The 21,680-nt window shown below is 41.4% G+C and overlaps 2 protein-coding genes across 2 annotated transcripts; one reads left to right on the top strand and one right to left on the bottom strand.

Moving 5' to 3' along the window:
- The first annotated feature begins 93 nt into the window (after positions 1-93).
- LOC311104164 (uncharacterized protein) lies at positions 94-3,133 on the top strand. The gene is made up of 3 exons (XM_084145859.1): positions 94-393; positions 792-956; positions 1,650-3,133. Exons 1-3 carry the CDS (start codon positions 300-302, stop codon positions 1,955-1,957), a joined length of 567 nt encoding a protein of 188 aa, XP_084001985.1. The 5' UTR covers positions 94-299; the 3' UTR covers positions 1,958-3,133.
- LOC311104137 (guanylyl cyclase C-like) lies at positions 2,393-17,281 on the bottom strand. The gene is made up of 28 exons (XM_084145820.1): positions 17,043-17,281; positions 16,523-16,892; positions 16,236-16,348; positions 14,530-14,597; positions 14,042-14,260; positions 13,715-13,833; positions 13,427-13,523; positions 13,225-13,330; positions 12,858-13,014; positions 12,141-12,226; positions 11,907-12,024; positions 11,042-11,123; positions 10,552-10,654; positions 10,223-10,285; positions 8,916-8,987; positions 8,198-8,302; positions 7,858-7,944; positions 7,431-7,563; positions 7,160-7,297; positions 6,785-6,873; positions 6,604-6,695; positions 5,774-5,932; positions 5,304-5,496; positions 4,948-5,122; positions 4,671-4,769; positions 4,413-4,507; positions 4,244-4,320; positions 2,393-4,136 (listed from the first exon to the last, which is right to left on the bottom strand). The coding sequence occupies exons 2-28, from the start codon at positions 16,731-16,733 to the stop codon at positions 3,932-3,934; spliced, it is 3,261 nt and encodes a 1,086-aa protein (XP_084001946.1). The 5' UTR covers positions 16,734-16,892; positions 17,043-17,281; the 3' UTR covers positions 2,393-3,931.
- Positions 17,282-21,680: the final 4,399 nt, after the last annotated feature.

Below are 21,680 nucleotides of genomic sequence, written 5' to 3'. Positions count from 1 at the left end.
TTTAAGTTTGATCTCTTTCTCTGTCTCTCTCTATTTCTCTCTCTCTCTCTCTCTTTCTCTCTCTCTCTCTGGGGACACATTTGGTGATTCATCCTTTCCTACAAAAGGAAGAACTGAAACGTCTGTTGAGGGACTCCTCCCCTCTGTTGCCCTTTCTTTCCCCCCGTCTCTTTCTGTCTGGTCCAAATGGTTTCACTGAATGTTATTCTCTGGCTCACACACACACACCGCTCCATGAGGACAGAGTGAGGCAGCAGGTTTCTCTAGTGTGGGCATTATTTACATGACCAGGCATCGCCATGGCAAAGAAGACCTGTAATCCGGGCACAAAGTGGGACAAACTGCTCATCACCTGTGTCCCCTGGCCAAGGCCTCAGCCAAAGCCAGCCACAGGTGAGTTTCAGTGCTCTGGTTTGCCTAAGGACTCTATTCAATCCGTATCGCGGAAATTCAACATTACAACATGATTGGAATTGAAAGGCAATGTTCCCACGTTAGCAGAGACTGCATTCACGGTAAACGCTGCAGATGTCGGCGCAATAGGAAATTACCTTTACATTTCTAAAGCGATACAGATTGAATAGAGCACTAATCTTTGTTATCCTCACTTATTGTCTGCAAGTGCTTCTTTTGGAAAAATATGAATTTCACTGGCTTCTCTATGGTATGGCATTGATATGGAGCTAAAGTGTATATCCTCCCCATTGGCTATGCAATGGATGCAGCATAGTCATTGATAAGCGACATTGATACAGTATTATGGGGACTTTGTTGTCATCTCTTTCCACCAGAATCCCCACCTGTAAAATGGAGTAGCGATGCTCCTCCCCAGTACGACCCGGCAGTGAGTCCAGCTGTGTGGACATCAGTGGTAGTCGCAGTGAACGGCTCCATCCTGGCACTGTTTCTATGGTTCATCATATACAAAATACAGGCAAGGCGCAATCACACTGCAGGTAAGGAATGCCATTGAGGCTAATGGAGAATGTATTTTTATCTGTGTCTCACAGCAAGTGTCTTGTTCAGTGCTTTCATTTGAGTGAAGTGGGGTTGAAGACAAATGAAGCATGAAGCTCCTCTAGTTTCATTTCCCCTCTCTGATAGGCTCTCTGGGGACTACCCTACTGTTTATTTTACTCTTAACACACATCCGTTGGTTTTTGAGGACAAAAAATGTATTCTTCACACCCAATGACCTCACACACTCATACTTACACACACACACACACACACAAATAAAACACCCAAATGGCAACAGTTGCTACTACATGTGAGTAAAAAAAAAATACACCACTGAACGGTAATGAGATTACTAGGTTAGCTCCATTACATACGGGGATACATGCCCTGAATACCAGCCCTCATTTACACCCCTCCTGCTCACAGTTCACTCTGTGTTGAGCTAGCTAGAAGACATAGAACAACCATTTAACTTAACAATGTTTGGAATTGGGTGATGGGTAGAGGGCCGGCATTGTTGTATACATATTTCTTGATTTTGCTTTTCCGAGAGAACATTCTTCTTAACTCTATCCAATTGCTGCCAATTATTCAATGATTCAGATTTGAGGTATAGGTCTTCTTTATCATGTTGATGTAGATTTCTCTTTAGGAGGAATAATGCTGGGTAATGCTTGTTTCTGCTCCAGGTGAACCAGAGGCAGGACTTAACCCTCCAGCTAAAGCCCTGCCGCCTGTGGAGAGAGACTGTACAGCAGCCGTGGTAGAGAGAGAAGAGGAGGTACCTACAACCTGTCCCCAGCTGAATGGTGGGCCCCAAACATGCTTCAGGCAGGAGGCGTCCACCTACAGCGGGGCCTCTGGGTGTGGCGCTCTTGGGGAGGTCGCTGGCGTGTTCATGTGCAACGGTCTGAGGGAGCATTGGATCCCACTTCCTGCCACTGAGCTGGGGGATGCTGCTTTGGTGACCACCAAGACTGTGCAATGCTCCGACTGAGAGGACATCGTTTTGACATATAAAACCACATGGCCATTGTCAAGCAAAAGGACTTGTTCTTTGCAGTATTGTTGGTACAATATAGTCATTTAGATGTACTTTTTTACATTTGTAAAGGTGTGATTATGTAGGCATAATGACAAACCTGTAAGCCTATACTGTGGGAGGCGACTATGTACTTGTGTTTCTATACTTAAATATTGTCTAAGACAAATCTGAGTAGATTGGGTTAACTCCAATAATAACATGGCTGTTATAGGATATTTATATTTTAACTCTTGTGTAGACTTTGCTGGTAGTTTTAGAATGAAGGTATTATTATTATCTGGCCAATTTTATGGCTATTTATTGTGCTGTACATTTGTGTATGATGTGTAAAAACATTGACATGGAATTCATAAAATGCAGCAAAATTATGCAATTTGGCGATATATGTCAATGTTAAACCAGTTGTAAATGTTACTTTATAATGAGAAAAAATGAAGAATAACATTTACATTAACTTTATAACTCACTTCTAGATACTGTAGAAGTAAAGGTGAGAACTGCTATTAATTTGGGGATATATTTGACACATCACAGTCAACAAAACACAAACTTATTATGTGGAAATGTTACCCCCACTCATATACAATATAGTACATTTTGATAAGAAAGAGGTTCTCAGACCTCAGAGATGTAGAGGCAGGTTTTTGGTTAAACAAAAGTATACTCATGTATTTACAGAAAGTTATTTTGTTTCAATTCAGGGCACACACTTTACTAATAAAGGTTGGAAACCCTATAAAGATAGTGGGGCTTTAAAATTAAGACGTATTAGCATTTCAGACTCTATCAAATTTGAGGATTAAAACACATTGCATACTATAACCCAATAAAATGCGCTGAGATTACAGTGAGAAACTATAACCCAATAAAATGCGCTGAGATTACAGTGAGAAACTATAACTCAATAAAATGCGCTGAGATTACAATGAGAAACTATAACCCAATAAAATGCACTGAGATTACAATGAGAAACTATAACCCAATAAAATGCGCTGAGATTACAATGAGTAACTATGAACCAATAAAATGCACTGAGATTACAGTGAGAAACTATGACCCAATAAAATGCACTGAGTTTACAATGAGAAACTATGAACCAATAAAATGCACTGAGATTACAATGAGAAACTATGACCCAATAAAATGCACTGAGATTACAATGAGAAACTATGAACCAATAAAATGCACTGAGATTACAATGAGAAACTATGACCCAACACTGTGTGTATACATCATTTATAAGATGTAATCATCATGTTATTGATGCCAATATTAAGCTTTAGTATTATTATTATTATTATTGCGCTTCAGTGATAATCAGTGATATTGTTTTGAACAATTGTTCATTGTTGATTGCAGAGAAAATGCAGCAACACTCATATTTGTATTTTCTTCAGGGGCTTCTTAAAATAGAGGAGTACCATCCTGTTCCTTGGTTTACTGGTTTTGGTTTTGCCTAAAGCATCTCCATTACAAACTATTAGGGTCCTCTGTAGCTCAGCTGGTAGAGCATGGCGCTTGTAACGCCAAGGTAGTGGGTTCGATCCCCAGGACCACCCATACACAAAAAAATAAAATAAATGTACGCACGCATGACGGTAAAAGTCGCTTTGGATAAAAGCGTCTGCTCAATGGCATATTATATTATATTTATGGAATGTCACCAATAATTTTGCTCATGTGACCCAAAATAACCTTTAGCTCAAACCAGAAAGCCACGTCTTTTACCCAGAAAGCCACGTCTTTTACCCAGAAAGCCACGTCTTTTACCCAGAAATTCATTCGGAAATAGTCAGGTTTCCTATGTATAAGGCTATACTGTAGCTATTGTATCAGGTGAATTTAAGGCTACTTGACTCCACTGTCACCGTTTGACAGAGTGTAGTAGCCCTGTATCTCCACAGGGGGCAGTCTGGTCCTGGGTGACTACAGGTAGGTGCTGGGAATGTCTGTGATGGCCAGGTGCAGGTACTCTGGCAGGCCGTCCTCCCGGCTCCCGTTGGTCTCCCTCCTCCTGTTTCTGGTGGAGAGGGTCTTCCTCTTCTCCATGCCGTTGGTCCCCGGCCCTCTGTTCTCCAGGCTGGACACAATCATTTCAGACAGGTCCTGCTGTAGCCTTTGGAAGTTCTCCCTGAGGAGACAACCAGGGACAAGATGTGTGGATTGTTTGACATACATAATGCTATAGATATGGGTGATAGATACCGTGTAAGTTCAGGATGGGTGGTTTCTACTCACGCTGTCGGGGGCGTTGGCAGGTTGTATTCTGTCCCTGTCATCCCTGTTAACCAGTATGTCATCTCATTGCCTTTACCCTGTAACACATTAACAAACACACACACATTGTTGGCATGATCTGAACTCTATACTCACAAAACCTTCTCATAGCTTTATGAACCCAGCTTACCTTCAGGAAGGTCTCTCCTCTCTGCTCATACTCAAACTTGCAGTCTGTCCGTTGGAGGATGTTTATGGTGGGCTGGCTGACATGGATTCTTAGTGCTGGAGAGGAAGCATGAGAGGTGTCATCCTATGGCGAACTATGCTGAATATACACTGCTAGAATGGAGTTGTGCCTGTGATAGCTGAGGAGAATGTATGTATGTAAGTGTTCATCCCAGTGGTTATGTTTGATGTGTCGGTGTCTGTGTGTGCTGTCTCTTACGCAGGCCTGTGGACTCCACGCGTGAGGCAGTGTTGACTGTGTCTCCAAACAGACAGTAACGTGGCATCTTGTTCCCCACCACACCCGCCGCACACGGCCCTGTAAACACACCAGACACAGTGACACAGCTAAACACACTGCAGGCAGTGAAAGTGTTGCTAACAGGACTGTATTGGCCCAATATTATGTACTTAAAATAAAACTAAATTGTGGGAAAAGTTCAGCTCTATACAAACTACTGTGTTTGGACCAGTTGTACTGTGCTGAGATGGGGTACCTGAGTGCACCCCGATGCGGATCCACAGGGGTATGCCCGGTAGGTGTTGGAGCTGGAAGGTCCCTACGAAAGCCAGGATGTCCAGGGCCATGTGGGCGATGTCCACTGCGTGCCGGTTGCCATTCCGCCGCGGCAACCCCGACGCCACCATGTACGCATCACCGATCGTCTCCACCTGGCAGAGAGAGCGGAAGAGACGATGACCCTCTGAAATGTTTTCTGAATACAATAGTAACGTTCATATTTCATATGAAAACTGTTGTCCCCACTCAACTCTCTCATTCTATTAACATTCTATTCCAGTACTATTGATTCTGTTTTAGTATGTGAACATGTCAAGCCTCAGTCCCAACTACCTTGTATACATCATGGTGGTCGAGGATCCTGTCAAAGTTCTTGTAGATGTCGTTGAGCATGTCCACCACCTCCATGGGCGTGCTGTACTGGCACAGGGTGGTGAAGCCCACAATGTCGCTGAAGTAGACCGTCACCTCATCAAACAGCTCTGGCTCCACACTGCCCGTCTCCTTCAGGGAACGCACCACTGGGCTGAGGAGAGAAGCAGGGGTACGGGAGGTTAAGCTGAGCGATTCCTTATCGTTCTGTTGGCTTCCAAAGGCTAAATAGGCTGGCAGGTGTGTTAGGGTTCAGCATTAAGGCTAGGATTAGGGTTGTTAGGGTTGTTAGGGTTGAACCAGGATGTGGACATAAAGCTCAGGTTAGGGTTAAGGTTAGGGTTGTAGCTAGGGTTAGGGTTGAGCCAGAATGTGGACATGAAGCTTGTGTTAGAGTTAGGGTTAAGGTTGAGCTGGGATGCATGACATACGCTGGCAGGAGCAGGAAGTTGAGTCTGTCAGCCCTGTCCCTCTCAGCCTTGTACAGATAGGTCCTCTCCTCCACCAGGTGCTCCAGGTTCCTGGAGTACATCTGCAGCCGGCGGATCAGGTTATCCATGTAGCTCTCATTAGCCTGGTTGTGCAGGTTGCTGAACGATTGTGGAACATGGAAACAAATAACCATATCTCTATGATGCTAAATTGTATAAAACGTTGCATAGTACATACCACTTTTGGATGATAAAAGGGCCCAATAGCTCAGAACATTTATTTAACCAGGGAAAAATCCAAATTGGAGATTGCTTATCACTCCAACTTTTGTATGAATAAAGAATTGATAGAACTCTAAAATTCTAAAACGTTTGTATGTTGAACACAAAGCAGCTGTCAACATACCATGGCTTTTGGTATGTAAGAAGGGTTTTGATTGACTGAATGTACACTGAGTGTACAAAACATTAATAACACCTGCTCTTTCCATGACATAGACTGAACAAGTGAATCCAGGTGAAAGCTATGATCCCTTATTGATGTCACTTGTTAAATCCACTTAAATCCGTGTAGATGAAGGGGAGGAGACAGGTTAAAGAAGGATTTTTAAGCCTTGAGACAATTGAGATGGATTGTGTATGTGTGCCATTCAGAGGGTGAATGGGTAAGACAAAATCAATATTAGGAAGGTTCTTAATGTTTTGTACACTCAGTGTAGATGTGGAATATCAGGCATTTCACAAGACTACTAATTTTGTACACACACACACACAAACTCACACATAGTGCACACACTCTCTCACTCACTCTCATACAGTACTGGGCTTACCTGAATATCTTACCCAGAGATCCCTCTATCTTCTTGAAGTCTGGCCTCCTCTCCGGGTCCTCTTCCCAGCAGTTCTTTATCAGCATGTAAAGCTGCAGTAGACACGTACAATGACAACCATACATACAAACTAACACAGATATGCATGCGTACGTGAGGAATGCTATGAGGGGCCTTGTACCTCTGCCTCGTTTTCTGCTGCTGTCTCAAAGTTTAGATCTGGCCTGAAGAAGCCAGTGCCACTTGGGTACTGCAACATGTACAGCTTCTCTGGGGGAGGAAGGAAAGGGGAATTCAATTGACAAATCTCATCACAGCCATGCCCTCATTTACAGTAAAATAATAAGAATTTCACTCTCCTTTTGCAAAATCCCTAGAATAGTAATTGATGACAGTGATCCCTAGTGAGCAGACGTTGTATTTACATGCAATGGCCAGCAGGAGCCACTGTTAAATTACCAGTGTGAGATGCATAGACATAAAAAACTTGATAACTTTTACCATGGCTAAAAAGTGTTCTGCATGACTCTGACTCTAGCCACCAGACCGTTGTTACCTGCATTGTCGGAGCAGGCCTGGGTGAAGAAGGGGTTCTTCCTCAGTATGATCTCCTGAGCGATGATGGCAAAGCTGTAGACGTCCCCCTTCTGGGAGATCCCCTGCTTCCGGAGGTGTTCTGGAGCCGTCCACAAGTCTGACAGAAAGGAGAGGGACCAGAGTGGGATATCAAATTACTCCCCTGGTTGGGTTTTTTACTAACTTCATGGCATAATACTTTCAGGTTGAATCATTTGCTTGTAAGGGAAAAAATGGGCAGCGGGCTTCACCTTTGCAGGGGCTGAGGATGGTGTTGCAGCCAAAGTCTGTGATTTTGACCACCATGCGGTTGTCCACCACACAGTTAGAGGACTTCAGTCGGCCATGGACCTCAATGTTGCTGGAGTGGAGGTAGGACATGCCCTGAAACCGCCACCAGGGCGAGCCACACACAGCTACAGTATGCTACACCAGTGGTTCCCAACCAGGGGTACTAGGACCCCTGGGAGTACTTGGCCTATCCACAGGGGGTACTTGAGAAGACTCATGAGACCATAGGTTTACTGGTAAAATGCACAGGGATACTCTGGGCAGAGCAAAATTCAGTTGGTGGTACAGTAAGCGATAAAGTTTGGATCCACTGGACTACACCATATTACAATTTGAGTGCATTTGCCCACAGTAAACACATAGTCCAACCAAACTACATAAACTTACCTTAGCTATGTCATACATAACTGATATCTTGAATTCCAAGTCCATGAAGGTGTTTTCAGGATAGGAGATTGTGTCATTAAGGACATACTGTAAAGACAGTGAATGACAGAGTTTACTGCAGTTCCGTTTATGCTTGAGTGTTTTTGTTTCTTCCTGGTAGGGTATTTGAAATCTGAGTGAATGTAACTGTGATTGTGACCCAAGCCCTGTCTGTAAAGGAGTCCTGTAAACAATATGTGTGTAAATGTCAATGGCTTATCATTGCACAATAAAGATATGTGGGTGGAAAGCAGGCCACTGATTCCCACCATAAAGTAATGCTCTCAGCCAATCCTCTTACCCTCAGGGATCCCCTCTCACAGAATTCAAACACTCCAAACAGGCCATACTCAAACTTCACCGTGCCATAGAACTTGGTCAGGTTGTAGTAGTCAATACACAGGAGCTGAGAGAAGCAGAAAGAGAGAGAGAGAGAGAGAGAGAGAGAGAGAGAGAGAGAGAGAGAGAGAGAGAGAGAGAGAGAGAGAGAGAGAGACAGAGAGGGAGAGAGAGAGAGGGAGAGAGAGAGAGAGAGAGAGAGCGAGAGAGAGAGAGAGAGAGGGGGAGAGAGAGAGAGAGAGAGAGAGAGAGAGAGAGAGAGAGAGAGAGAGAGAGAGAGAGAGAGAGAGAGAGAGATAGAGAGAGAGAAAGAAGGTGTCACTGTGAAAGACATCATATCATGGGTGATCTCGACTTCCTCACACTCATTTACACACTCTACTTTTATCACCTAGTTGCCCACATAAGGTCACATAGGCTATCTCCTCTGATTGACAAGTAGATAAAATATTCCTCCATAGGGCCACAAAGCCATAAAACACACATACATGAATCTGCAAACCTCTGTTGTTCACACCACATCAAGATAAGCAAATATATGGTTGACCCTGAGTTTGGCCATATAGACACTCAAAATGGACACTAGATCAGTGGACAGCTGACTGGACTAATGTTTGAATCGGCAGGTTAGGAGGAACTACGAGGGGGAGAGGAAGTGACATCACTAGCAAGAACCTTACAGTGTTGAGCTCGATCCTCTGGATCTCACTGAAGTTGCCGTCTGTGTGTTGCAGCTCCTTCAGGATCACGGGCTGAAAATAATAGATAGATAATAATAGACTAGAAGTTATGCCCATATCAGCCTTTGAGAGTAGTTACTGGTTAGTCGTTCCACCAATTCGGTGCCTTTCAAGAAGTTTAACTTGGTAAAAAATACAATGATTTCACCTCATTTTAACGTTCTGTCACAAAGAGCACATATTCAACTTCATGAAAAACACTTTCCCCCATCTCAAGAGATTAAATATAAATATTACTATAGTAAGTGCCAAATAAAGTAACAGGGTTGACGATTTAATCTTAAATCAGCCATAATCCCGTTGTGACAGGGGAAAAGGAAGCTTGTTGTGTGCAACAGGGGGTTGCAATTGAATGCAATTGATCACAATATTTTTTTACAGGGGGTTGCAATTGAATGCAATTGATCACAATATTTTTTTAATTGTTCAAATATTTCTAGCCTGTCTATCTATGGGTAACAGGGTTAACGTGTTATGCTCGACCCGCTCAGTTTTCCACCACAAAACCAGAAAATTGCCAAAAAGTGTAGAACCAGCTCACCTGCTTTAACACTATGATTTGACTATTAAGGGAAAATGGATATCTAGTCAGTTGCACATCTGAATGCATTCAACTGAAATTTTGTCTTCCACATTTAACCCAACCCCTCTGAATCAATGATGTTTCTTTTCAAAAATATATTGAAAAAGGAATAGTTATACCATATTAACGAGAGTTCAGTTCAAGTAACAGGGTTGACTTTAAAATGAGGGACAGATGTTCAATGAATCTCTAATCACATGAAATAAATAATAATCTTCAGAAATGACTTTGTCAAAGCAGCAAAATAACTAGGGCTTTACAATAATAGTGAAAACATGGAGAAATGTGGGGTTAAGTGGGTTAAAATCTTCCTAGAAGTCACAGAGGGTGCACGAAATGACATATCAAAATGCTGAATTTTTGCACAAGTCTTTATTCATTTATTGAATTCTCTATGTGGTCTATATTAAAGGGCACTTAATTTAATTTTTCAGGTTTTTTAAATTCAATTTTGGTGCACAATTTCTACTTAAAATGTCAAAGGGACGCAAAAGGCAATCTTTTCGTGGAACGACCCTGATATGACAACTCACACCATGTGTTTAAGTCAGTTTATGGACCAAAGAGTGTAATTTACATTTTTACATTTTAGTCATTTAGCAGACGCTCTTATCCAGAGCGACTTACATTTTTTAGTGAGTGCATACATTTTTCGTAATGGCACCTTTTTGTCATAGCGACCCCTGCGAATCTGGTAACAGCTGTCCTTCCTGTTGTCTTCATCAATCTGATATATAGAAAGAAAAAGGGATAAATAATGTGGAATAAACTGTCAACAATAATAAAATATCACAAGACTATAGGCATCCAATTAGATCCCTGGGTATTAATGAAAACAGGGAGTATCAGAGTGTAAATGAAATAACTTAAACCAACATCAGCGTAACACCAGCTTGTATTGACCATGCATTATGGAAGTTTAAAAGATGACATACTATAAATAGAAACAGACAGGCAAAAACATCATGACAAGAAGGAGGTGAAGGAGCTCACCTTCAGTGAGACCAGGCTTAACTCTTTCCCATCCAGCGGATCAATCAGGTATGGGCTGATGTGGGACCACCTCTTTTGGTTCTGACGTTCCTTCATGTTCTGCCTATTGGCCATAAATCAAATCAAATCAGAGTTTATTTGTCACGTGCACAGGATACAGCAAGTGTAAAAAGTGCAGTGAAACGCTTGCTTGCAAGCTCTTCCTCAACAATGCAGTAATATTAAGTCATATACTCTTGAGAATAAGAGAAATTCACACGAAAAGATACACTATATACAAGGTCAATATCAGTACCAATCAATGTCAGGGATACTGGTGACAGTTGTGTAATCAGGTTTAAAGTGACTGAACTGAAGGGTAAATATAATAATAATAATAATAATTATAATAATAAATAGACAAAGACAGAGGTGAGTGAGACATGTTGTCAAGTAACAATGTGATTGGACAGAAGTGAGAAGACAGAGGTTGGTGTGGTGCATATTTTACCTGTAGAAGATCAGAGCGATGGCAGTCACCACCGCAACACTGACACTCAGGACGATCACAATGATATCCTTTATCGGCAGACCTGGAATCACAAACATAAAATAAGTATTCCCCCCACCAATACTGTATCTTCGTATCAAGACATCAAACTTCAAAAGAGCTTGTGTACTAGAATAAACTTTGTACTGTTACTAGTAGCACTAGTGTTTATAAATAAAATAAAATGGTATTTGTCACATGCGCCAAATACAACAAATGTAGACCTTACCATGAAATGCTTACTTAAGAGCCCTTAAACAACAATGCAGAGTTTTTAAAAAGTAAGTAAGATTTTTTTTGTATAAACTAAAGGAAAAATAGTAACATCATAAAATAACAATAAATAGGCTATATACAAGGGTAAACGGTACCGAATCAATGTACAGGGGTACGGGTTAGTCGAGGTAATTGAGGTAATATGTACATGTAGGTAGGGGTAAAGTGACTATGCATAGATAATAAACAGAGAGTAGCAGCAGCGTATGTGAGGAGTGTGAAGGAATGTGTGTGTGGGGGTTTGTGTGTGTGTGTGTGTCTGGCATCAATAGGCATGTGTGTGTGTGTGTTTTGTGTGTGTGTGTGTGTGTGTGTGTGTGTGTGTGTGTGTTGGAGTTTCAGTGTAGTATGTGTGAGTGTGTGGTTAGAGTCCAGTGAGTGTACATCGACCCTGTGCAAGAGAGTCAGTGCAAAAATAAGAACAAATAAGAATAGAATAAGGGGGTCAATGCAAATACTCCGGGTAGCCATTTGATTAACTGTTTAGCAGTCTTATGGCTTGGGGGTAGAAGCTGCTACTGGCCTGTTACTAGAGCGTAGATGTCATTACCGTTAGGATTGATTGGCTTGTCATCTGGCAGTTGGGACCCAGGCCAGGGCAGTGAGGGGGTGCTGTCCTCCACTCTGGTCTCATTTATGGACGTATCAAACACAAACAGGGTTTTGTACTGGAGGAGAGGTGCAATGACAGCGTTATTAAGTGATCATTAAACGATGTCCTGCTACTGTTTAATAGGGGACTGAGATGGTGACCATTCCAACAGTTACATTGGATGAATAGTACCTGTTTATCGATAGTGGAGGTGTATATCACAGAGAAGTTCACGTCCCTGTCCCCATTCTCATCCAGCACGTAGTGTCCCCCCATACCTGCACACAGACACACACTATTATCTCTAACCCTTTAAGAGTATCACCATTTATCCTCCTGAGCAGAAAACTCTTGACCGGAACATCTGCCCTTAACAACCATTTGCTCCCTCATTATAGCATCAATAATCACACCACTGTGAGTAACAATTCCAAAGAAATTGAGGCTACGACCTAGTGCTATATTCAAGGTTCAGGTTAGGAAATGTTATCTAATACAAGAAGTTGTGGAAGACATATAACCACCTGAATTACTATGGTCCTCAGCTGTAAATGGACTAAATTTGAAACATTGCCCATAAAAGTCAGCCAAGAGAGAACACACTAATTAGCCATGTACTGAACTGTAAAATAAATCAAAGTGAATGGGTTCCTGCATAATGTGTGGCCTTTCATTCCTGTGTGGAGAATGACGATGGTGTGACAAAAACAAAACATTTACTGTTCTGGTTTGCGCAAGTTCCCGTTGGACGAGAGTCAAAGATCAGATGCTAAAGGTTGCCGCCGAGCAGCTTTGCCAAGTCCAACAAGTATAGGTTCTCACCATTGCCTGACTTAAATTGTTATGGTGTTTAAATGGAGGACTGAGGACAGGATGGACCATGGCTCTGGTCATCAGGCCCTCCTATACCTTGAAAGGAGACATTCCTGAAGGGGTTTACATCGGGAAGATCCGTGGCAGGGGGCTGTGTCGCTCTGCCTCTCAGCTCACTGGTCAACCTCTGCCTCAGCACATGGCCAAAGAGCAACACACTGTCATGGTACCCTGCCACATAGTCATTTAACTCCTGCAACAGGAGAGGGGGAGCAGTCAGGAAGACAGAGAGAGAGAGAGAGAGAGAGAGAGAGAGAGAGAGAGAGAGAGAGAGAGAGAGAGAGAGAGAGAGAGAGAGAGAGAGAGAGAGAGAGAGAGAGAGAGAGAGATGGTATCTCTGTTTAGACATTAGGAAGTCAGAAGAACTGAGGAATGAAGACAGATGAGTGGAGCAGGGACTAACCGTGCTGTTGTAAACTATTGTGTTGTTGTATTGTCTCTCAGGCAAGGTGAGCACCAGAACATTGTCCATGCTTGGGCTGGCAGTCATGTTAGTGTGATACCCGTGGCTAGGAGATAGAAAAGTTACATGGTTTCAACTTTCAATCATGGTCCCCTAAAAAACAATGCAATGCAGTGTAACAAACTACCAAAACCAGTCTCACTTATAGATATCGATGAGGATGAAGACAATTTCTGGGGGAATCGTTGTATCGTTCTTTATAGTGGTGATGTCATCTGGGGTTCCACAGAGAATGAATACTGAAAAACATTGTGCAGGGGTGATAAAGCTGTGTGATGAAATAACACCTAAAAGCATGTAGATAGGTTACAAAAGTTTTGTTTTAAGTAACCATTGATTTACTTCCTATTCGGGGTGGAACCAGTGGCTGGTGTGTAAAGCATGGATAAGACTTGAGAAGGTATTGAAGAAGACAGAGAGAGGCACACACCGTTGCTGTGTCTGTTTTCAGACTGAAGAGCTTTCTTTAGCTCTGTCTTGCTGCGTAGCATCTCTCTTGAGATTGACATAGCAAACTGGACCGAGGGTGCCTCCAGAGCATTGATGTACCTATGAAGATGGCAAAAGGGAAGTGATGTAACGGTGCACCATGGAGTACCCAACAATAAACGCTTCTCTCCCTGGCATCAAACTTACTCTAGATATGTATGTTACAGTGTTACAGTCTACCATACACATGCAATGAGCATCTCTGTACTGTCTGTATGTGTGTACATGGCGGAAATTCCATTTCAAATGCACAGGTGTTCCCTCTCACCAAAAACAATCTTCAGTTTGGTCTGCCTTCTTGTAGACATAAGCCCTCTCCCAGTGCGTCTTCAGACCATGTCTGGTGAAGTTCCAGAAGTGGACAAAGAAGTTGGAGATCTTGCGTGCCGGGGGCAGCAGGCGGGTCAGGTTGGCCTTGTAGTCACAGGACAGACCGAAGCTCCCAGCAGAGATGATGGGGATAGTCAAGGTCAGGCCTATCTCCACACTGAGACACACACAGACCAGGGGTCACACAGTTCTCCAAATAGAGGGATCATGACCTGCAGGTCAATCTGTCCTTATCTTACGGGACAGGATATTATAAACCAGCATAACAATGAACGCTATTATCATAATCACCTAGTGGGTCATTTACCACACGTACACATCATCAACTACTAATAATCAGGCAAAACAAATACTTTTTCAATGGGGATGACAGAGACAGGGATCATTAACATGCGTGTGTGCGTACAAGACAGAGAGAGAACTTACTCCACCATAAAGAAAGTGGCAAATGTACAGGAAGGTCCCAGCATGGCACATCCCACCTCACCTTTAGCCTGGAGCACAAACAAATCTGTACATAAACATAGGCACTCATGTTGTTGAGTAATGGGGAAGGGCTCGTCCCTGTCTAATTTCTCTTTCTAAAATAATGTAATCTTTATTAATCTTATAGGCCCTCCTGATCTGCCCAATGGACTGAAATTACTGTTTAGTTTCAGTATAGTCATTGACAGTATACAGTACCAGTCAAAAGTTTGGACACACCTACTCATTCAAGGCTTTTTCTTTATTTGTACTATTTTCTACATTGTAGAATAATAGTGAAAACATCAAAACTATGAAATAACACATATGGAATCATGTAGTAACCCAAAAAGTGTTAAACAAATCAAAATATATTTCATATTTGAGATTCTTCAAAGTAGCCACCCTTTGCCTTGATGACAGCTTTGCATACTCTTGGCATTCTCTCAACCAGCTTCATGAGGTAGTCACCTGGAATGCATTTCAATTAACAGGTGTGCCTTTTCATTTGTGGAATTTCTCGTTTGAGCCAATCAGTTGTGTTGTGACAAGGTAGGGGTGGTATACAGAAGATAGCCCTATTTGGTGAAAGACCAAGTCCATATTATGGCAAGAACAGCTCAAATACGCAAACAGAAATGACAGTCCATCATTACTTTAAGACATGAAGGTCAGTCAATACGGAAAATGTCAAGAACTTTGAAAGTTTCTTCAAGTGCAGTCGCAAAAACCATCAAGCGCTATGATGAAACTGGCTCTCATGAGGACCGCCACAGGAAAGGAAGACCCAGAGTTACCTCTGCTGCAGAGGATAAGTTCATTAGAGTTAACTGCACCTCAGATTGCAGCCTAAATAAATGCTTCACAGACTTCAAGTAAAAGACACATCTCAACATCAACTGTTCAGAGGAGACTGCATGAATCAGGCCTTCATGGTCGAATTGCTGCAAAGAAATCACTACTAAAGGACACCAATAATAAGAAGAGACTTGCTTGGGCCAAGAAACACGAGCAATGGACATTAAACCGGTGGAAATCTTCTCCTTTGGTCTGATGAGTCCAAATTTGAGATTTTTGGTTCCAACCACCGTGTCTTTGTGAGACACAGAGTAGGTGAACGGATGATCTCTGCATGTGTGGTTCCCACCGTGAACTCCTTCAAGACTGTTGAAAAAGCATTCCTCATGAAGCTGGTTGAGAGAATGCCAAGTGTGCTAAGCTGTCATCAAGGCAAAGGGTGGCTACTTTGAAGAATCTAAAATATATTTTGATTTGTTTAACACTTTTTTGGTTACTACATGATTCCATATGTGTTATTTCATAGTTTTGATGTCTTCACTATTATTCTACAATGTAGAAAATAGTAAAAATAAAGAAAACCCCTTGAATGAGTAGGTGTGTCCAAACTTTTGACTGGTACTGTATGTCCGTAAAAATGGGAACTTCTCCACCTGATGTCTTAGAACAGTTTTAGTAGCCAAGCGGATGCAAATTATACGCCTAAAGTGAATGGTTGAAATTACACTTCAATGGCAATTATTCTTCTCATCTGCACATCTAAATCAGTCTGTCAGTCAACATATAATATCTTCAAGTAGCAATGGTCTCCTGGAAGAGATGGTATCAAGATGGGAATGGACATTACAGTCTAAAAAAGACTGGCTCACATGCAGGGACTTGAGTATCTCCACTCCCTCACAGGTGCTGCTCCCACAGCCCCTGCGTTTGTACAGCGTGGTGTTGAACCCTCTGAAATTAGCCGTTAATGTGATGTTCAAACCTTGGCAAGGGAGAGAGTGTTGTAGGAGGATGAGATAATTGTTATCAAGCATAATGAAATGTCCAATAGGATTGTGTGATAGGTTACAGCTGAATTATGTTTATCACTGACACATTCGTTTAATGTTGAAATTAAAGTAAGTTCAAATTAAAAAATAAATACATGTTTCTGTACCTGCTGCAATGTTCAGTTGCCTGTCCGCTTTAATTGCTTGCACCACTGCACGCCTTACAAACACTAGGCTCCAGTCTGAGGTTTCATCCTCCAAAAGTACAACGTTCATGGTGTATTTGGGTTTTGATTTCATGCATTTGTCCAGCATTCGGCTCTCAACAAGTGCCACAAATAAGACTCCAACGCACAGAAAACAATGTGAATGCAGCATTTTGATGCTGTATAGAACAGGACTGTAAAAAAGACTGTAAAAAAGACTGTAAAAAAGACTCCACTATCTAAATCCAGATGTAGAAATTATTAACATCTTTGAAGACACCCCCTTAAGGGCTGCAGGCCACTCCAAACCAAAAAGGTAAAAAAGTTAGAACTAGTAAAAAGAGAAAAGATTGTTAAAAAATCGGAATGTAATTATGATTTAATTTTTTATGAGTAACTTACTTCAATTCTTAGATAGGCTAAATATAAAATGAAAAACAATGGTTAGACCTTCAAAAACGAAAAACAAATGAACACTCACAGGAGACACTCCTACCAGAGCTGAGGTAAAACAAGAAAAAACAGGATAAAAATAACGTTGAAAAAAAAAAGGTTAAAAGAGGTGAAGTTGTTTATGTCAGCTCAACCAACTCTGTGGATTAAATTAAGGGTAAATTAACAAAAAGTAGACAACCCTCTGATATTAGTAGAAAGGTAGAAAGGTTTGAAGCAGTAGCGAAGGCAATAGATCCACCATTGAGCGCTCCAATGTCAGTGAGATAGCACGTCAGCCACTCTGTCCCACGCGTTAATGAACAACCACCAGGTGACAGATTGTGCACACAGAAGAGGGTGGGCAGCTATGCCTGACACCTACAGTTTGTTTATTTATATATCTCTATATGAAACTGAATGATTTAATCATGTTTATAAACATGCTATTTGTTCACCCTGTCAACTTATGGGAAGAATCCTGTAGTATGCAGAACACCCTATAGAAACATTGTAATTGCCCTTATTAGCTTCTTGTAGGCCCTGCAATAATCTCTTGCCTCTAAGAGTTGATCTCTTTAAGCATGGCCTTCATTGAGTCTCTATTGTTTCCTTGTATAGGACACAGGTGAGTAGGCCTATGTCCAACTTTCAACTGACTAGTAGAAGGAATTGGAGGAAACAATGTGTTTCTCCTAATGAAAATTAATAGAAACGAAAATTCAAGAGATGAAAACAAAGACAAAGGAATGTTGACCAGTTTACAAGGAGGCATGTGAAAATCAAACAGGTAGATGTGAAATCGTATTGAGGACAAACAGTGATGTGAAATCAATGGAAATCATATAATTATTACACAGTAACACAGTCTAGAATGTCCCAGAAACTCCATGTTCAGTAGAAGGGAGAGCTTTTGCCGGGAGAGGGGCGAAGGTCACAAAGGCCATAAAACTGATGCCTTGTGTGTTGCTGATAAATTTGTCGGTTATAAAAGCAGGTAGTTTGCAAGCCTATAAAACTGTTTTCTAGCCATTTAAAGGGGCAATCCGCAGTTCAAACAATAACAATGAAAACACTGTTTCGGTAAAAAGCTGAGTAATGGGGCTGGAGAAATGTAACCACTCTCAAATTCATAGATAGAGCTATGGCTGCAAGGTCTGACCATCCATTATATCAAAACGATAGCGTTAACCATGTTTTGAGGCTATGCAATTTTTGTTTACATTTACACTGTTTAGAAACATTGGAGTAAAACAAGCATATATTTTATGGTTCTGATGGGGTACGACAGTTGAACTAAGCTCATGAGATATTTATTTGTTATATTCTTCAAGAATCAATGGGTACATATCACTCATTTATAAGTCCAAAAATGGATGTTGTAACTGCGGATTGCACCTTTAAAGCATACACACTACAACATTTTGTGAAATATACACATTTTGGAGACACATTTCATATATTCATAGGCTATTACCCAGTTTTAATTTCAGTTATCCAAAAGATGTATAGTTCATGTAAAATCATGAGAGCAGGTTGCAGAAACACATATGCCTTCTCTGTGGCAGAACCTGTATGTAGTCTAGACTATAATACATTTTACAGGCTGGCATTTGTGTTTAAGTTGTTATATTCCTATCCTCCTCACTTCCCTCCTCCTCTTGCAGTGTGTGTTTATTGCTTGGGTTGCCATTACGCAAATCAACACCTTTGTGTATTTACTCTGAGTGTGCATCTCTTTCTGGCATAAAAACATCTTCGCCCCAATACCTTGAACACTGACAGTATATCCATCTTGTTCTGAGGCAATAGGCTGTTAGTTCTGTTTACTCAAGTCAAATACTCTGCACACACTCTTACGATGTGTTCAGGAAGGAGAACTGGGCACCGGGGCTGTAAAAACTTATATAAACAGTACATTGAATGTGTCTGAGTGTAATGACTGGGTTGGTTTGGGACACCCAGTCATTTTGCCACATTAACACACACACACAGAGAGAGCTGAGAATGCTTCCGTCTTCAAACACCCCAGTTGATTAGCAAATGGAGTAATAATGTGTTAAAGGAACAAGATTGTTTTTATAGTGACTGTAAAGCTCTCTGATTGCCACTGGACAGAGTGGCATGACGCGTGCCTGTTATGGGTGATGTTTTTGTTTCCTTCAGAAATATGGACTTTACTGAACACTTCAGTGCATCTATAAAAATATAGGAAGGCTATGTCTATGTAAATGCTTCCTCACATACACACACACTCACACACAAACACAGACAAAACTTGTAGGCATACTATAGATAAGACATTTAATTTTGAATATACAGTTGAAGTCGGCAGTTTACATACGCCTTAGCCAAATACATTTAATCTCAGTTTTTCACAATTCCTGACATTTAATCCTAGTAAAAATGCCCTGTCTTAGGTCAATTAGGATCACCACTTTATTTTAAGAATGTGAAATGTCAGAATAATAGTAGAGAGAATGATTTATTTCAGCTTTTATTTCTTCCATCACATTCCCAGTGGGTCAGAAGTTTACATACACTCAATTAGTATATGGTAGCATTGCCTTTAAATTGTTTAACTTGAGTCAAACGTTTCGGGTAGCCTTCCACAAGCATCCCACAATAAGTTGGGTGAATTTTGGCCCATTCCTCCTGACAGTGCTGGTGCAACTGAGTCAGGTTTGTAGGCCTCCTTGATCGCACACACTTTTGTCAGTTCTGCCCACACATTTTCTATAGGATTGAGGTCAGGGCTTTGTGATGGCCACTCCAATACCTTGACTTGTTGTCCTTAAGCCATTTTGCCACAACTTTGGAAGTATGCTTGGGGGTCATTGTCCATTTGGAAGAACCATTTGCGACCAAGCTTTACCTTCCTTACTGATGTCTTGAGATGTTGCTTCAATATATCCACATAATTTTCCTTCCTGATGATGCCATCTATTTTGTGAAGTGCACCAGTCCCTCCTGCAGCAAAGCACCCCCACAGCATGATGCTGCCCCCTTGCTTCTTCCTTGCTGAACGGCCTTTCAGGTTATGTCGATATAGGACTCGTTTTACTGTAGATATTGATACTTTTGTACCTGTTTCCTCCAGCATCTTCACAAGGTCCTTTGCTGTTGTTCTGGGATTGATTTGCACTTTTCACACCAAAGTACATTAATCTCTAGGAGACAGAACGCGTCTCCTTCCTGAGCGGTATGACGGCTGCTTGGTCCCATGGTGTTTATACTTGCGTACTATTATTTGTACAGATGAACGTGGTACCTTCAGGCGTTTGGAAATTGCTCCCAAGGATGAACCAGACTTGTGGAGGTCTACAATTTTTTTTCTGAGGTCTTGGCTGATTTCTTTTGATTTTCCCATGATGTCAAGCAAAGAGGCACTGAGTTTGAAGGTAGGCCTTGAAATACATCCACAGGTACACCTCCAATTGACTCAAATTATGTCAATTAGCCTATCAGAAGCTTCTAAAGCCATGACATCATTTTCTGGAATTTTCCAAGCTGTTTAAAGGCACAGTCAACTTAGTGTATGTAAACTTCTGACCCACTGGAATTGTGATACAGTGAATTATAAGTGAAATAATCTGTCTGTAAACAATTGTTGGAAAAATTACTTGTGTCATGCACAAAGTAGATGTCCTAACCGACTTGCCAAAACTATAGTTTGTTATCAAGACATTTGTGGAGTGGTTGAAAAACAAGTTTTAATGACTCCAACCTAAGTGTATGTAAACTTCCGACTTCAACTGTAAGTACTACTACTTAAAACATGCACACATTTTCACATACAAATCATAAAGACATTGTGTAATAAGTTAAATCTTGCCTATTGCATAGAGTGATTTATTGTGTATCACACAGTGTTTATGAGCAATAAACGCCCACACGTCCGAGCAGAGTATTTCCTGTTCGCTGTAGGGTCTCAGTGTTTTTTCTCAGTGACTGAGGCTCATAATGGGATCCCCATGGCCTGAGTGACCGTCTGTCTCCTTTAGCCAGCCCTATTTATCTCTGTCTGTCCTGTAAATAAAATGTTTAGCAAAAACACAGATAATACAAAGCTCTGGATACTGCAGAAGCAGGCTGACACCCCGACTAGGACCCTGACTCATTTTTAATGAAGGGGAAAGTGAGAGTTGAGTAATGGTAAACTCATTGAGGCATGTTGTGACTTGTGACTGTGAGTAATCCTGTCTCTGCTTCATAGCATCTGCTCTGTTATCTCCTTCCTTATAGGGCTGCCCCTTATCTATTCATGGATTTGGTATTAATGGGGCCTTTTAAAATACAGACTAAGTGACTGGCCTCAACATTCATCATGCCAACTGAAGCGTGTCTTTATATTCAAACATACATGTCTTATATTCCCTATACGTATATATACGCACAGAAAGACTATCTTGTTACATATTAAGGACACTAATAGATTCCAGGCCAAATCAATGATGTGATGTATTGCTGTTGTGAAATGTGAGAGGTATATTGGTCATTAATGGTAGCTATGCAAAGCCATTCATCACCTGCTGCAATTCAGTTTTGACAATGGCAATCCAAAGGTATGGTCTGCATTTCTGCCCTCGGTACATTGTCCATTAATCACATTACAACAATCTTTTTGACTAAAAAAGCCAACAGAAGTTCAAAGTCTACCTAACCTAGTCTTAAATGTTGCTCAATG

The sequence above is a fragment of the Coregonus lavaretus genome, assembly GCF_964263955.1.
Source record: "Coregonus lavaretus genome assembly, chromosome: 28".
In the NCBI taxonomy this organism is placed as follows: domain Eukaryota; kingdom Metazoa; phylum Chordata; class Actinopteri; order Salmoniformes; family Salmonidae; genus Coregonus; species Coregonus lavaretus.
The sequence above is the reverse complement of the archived record's forward strand: the minus strand, read 5'-3'. Positions and strand labels throughout refer to the sequence as shown.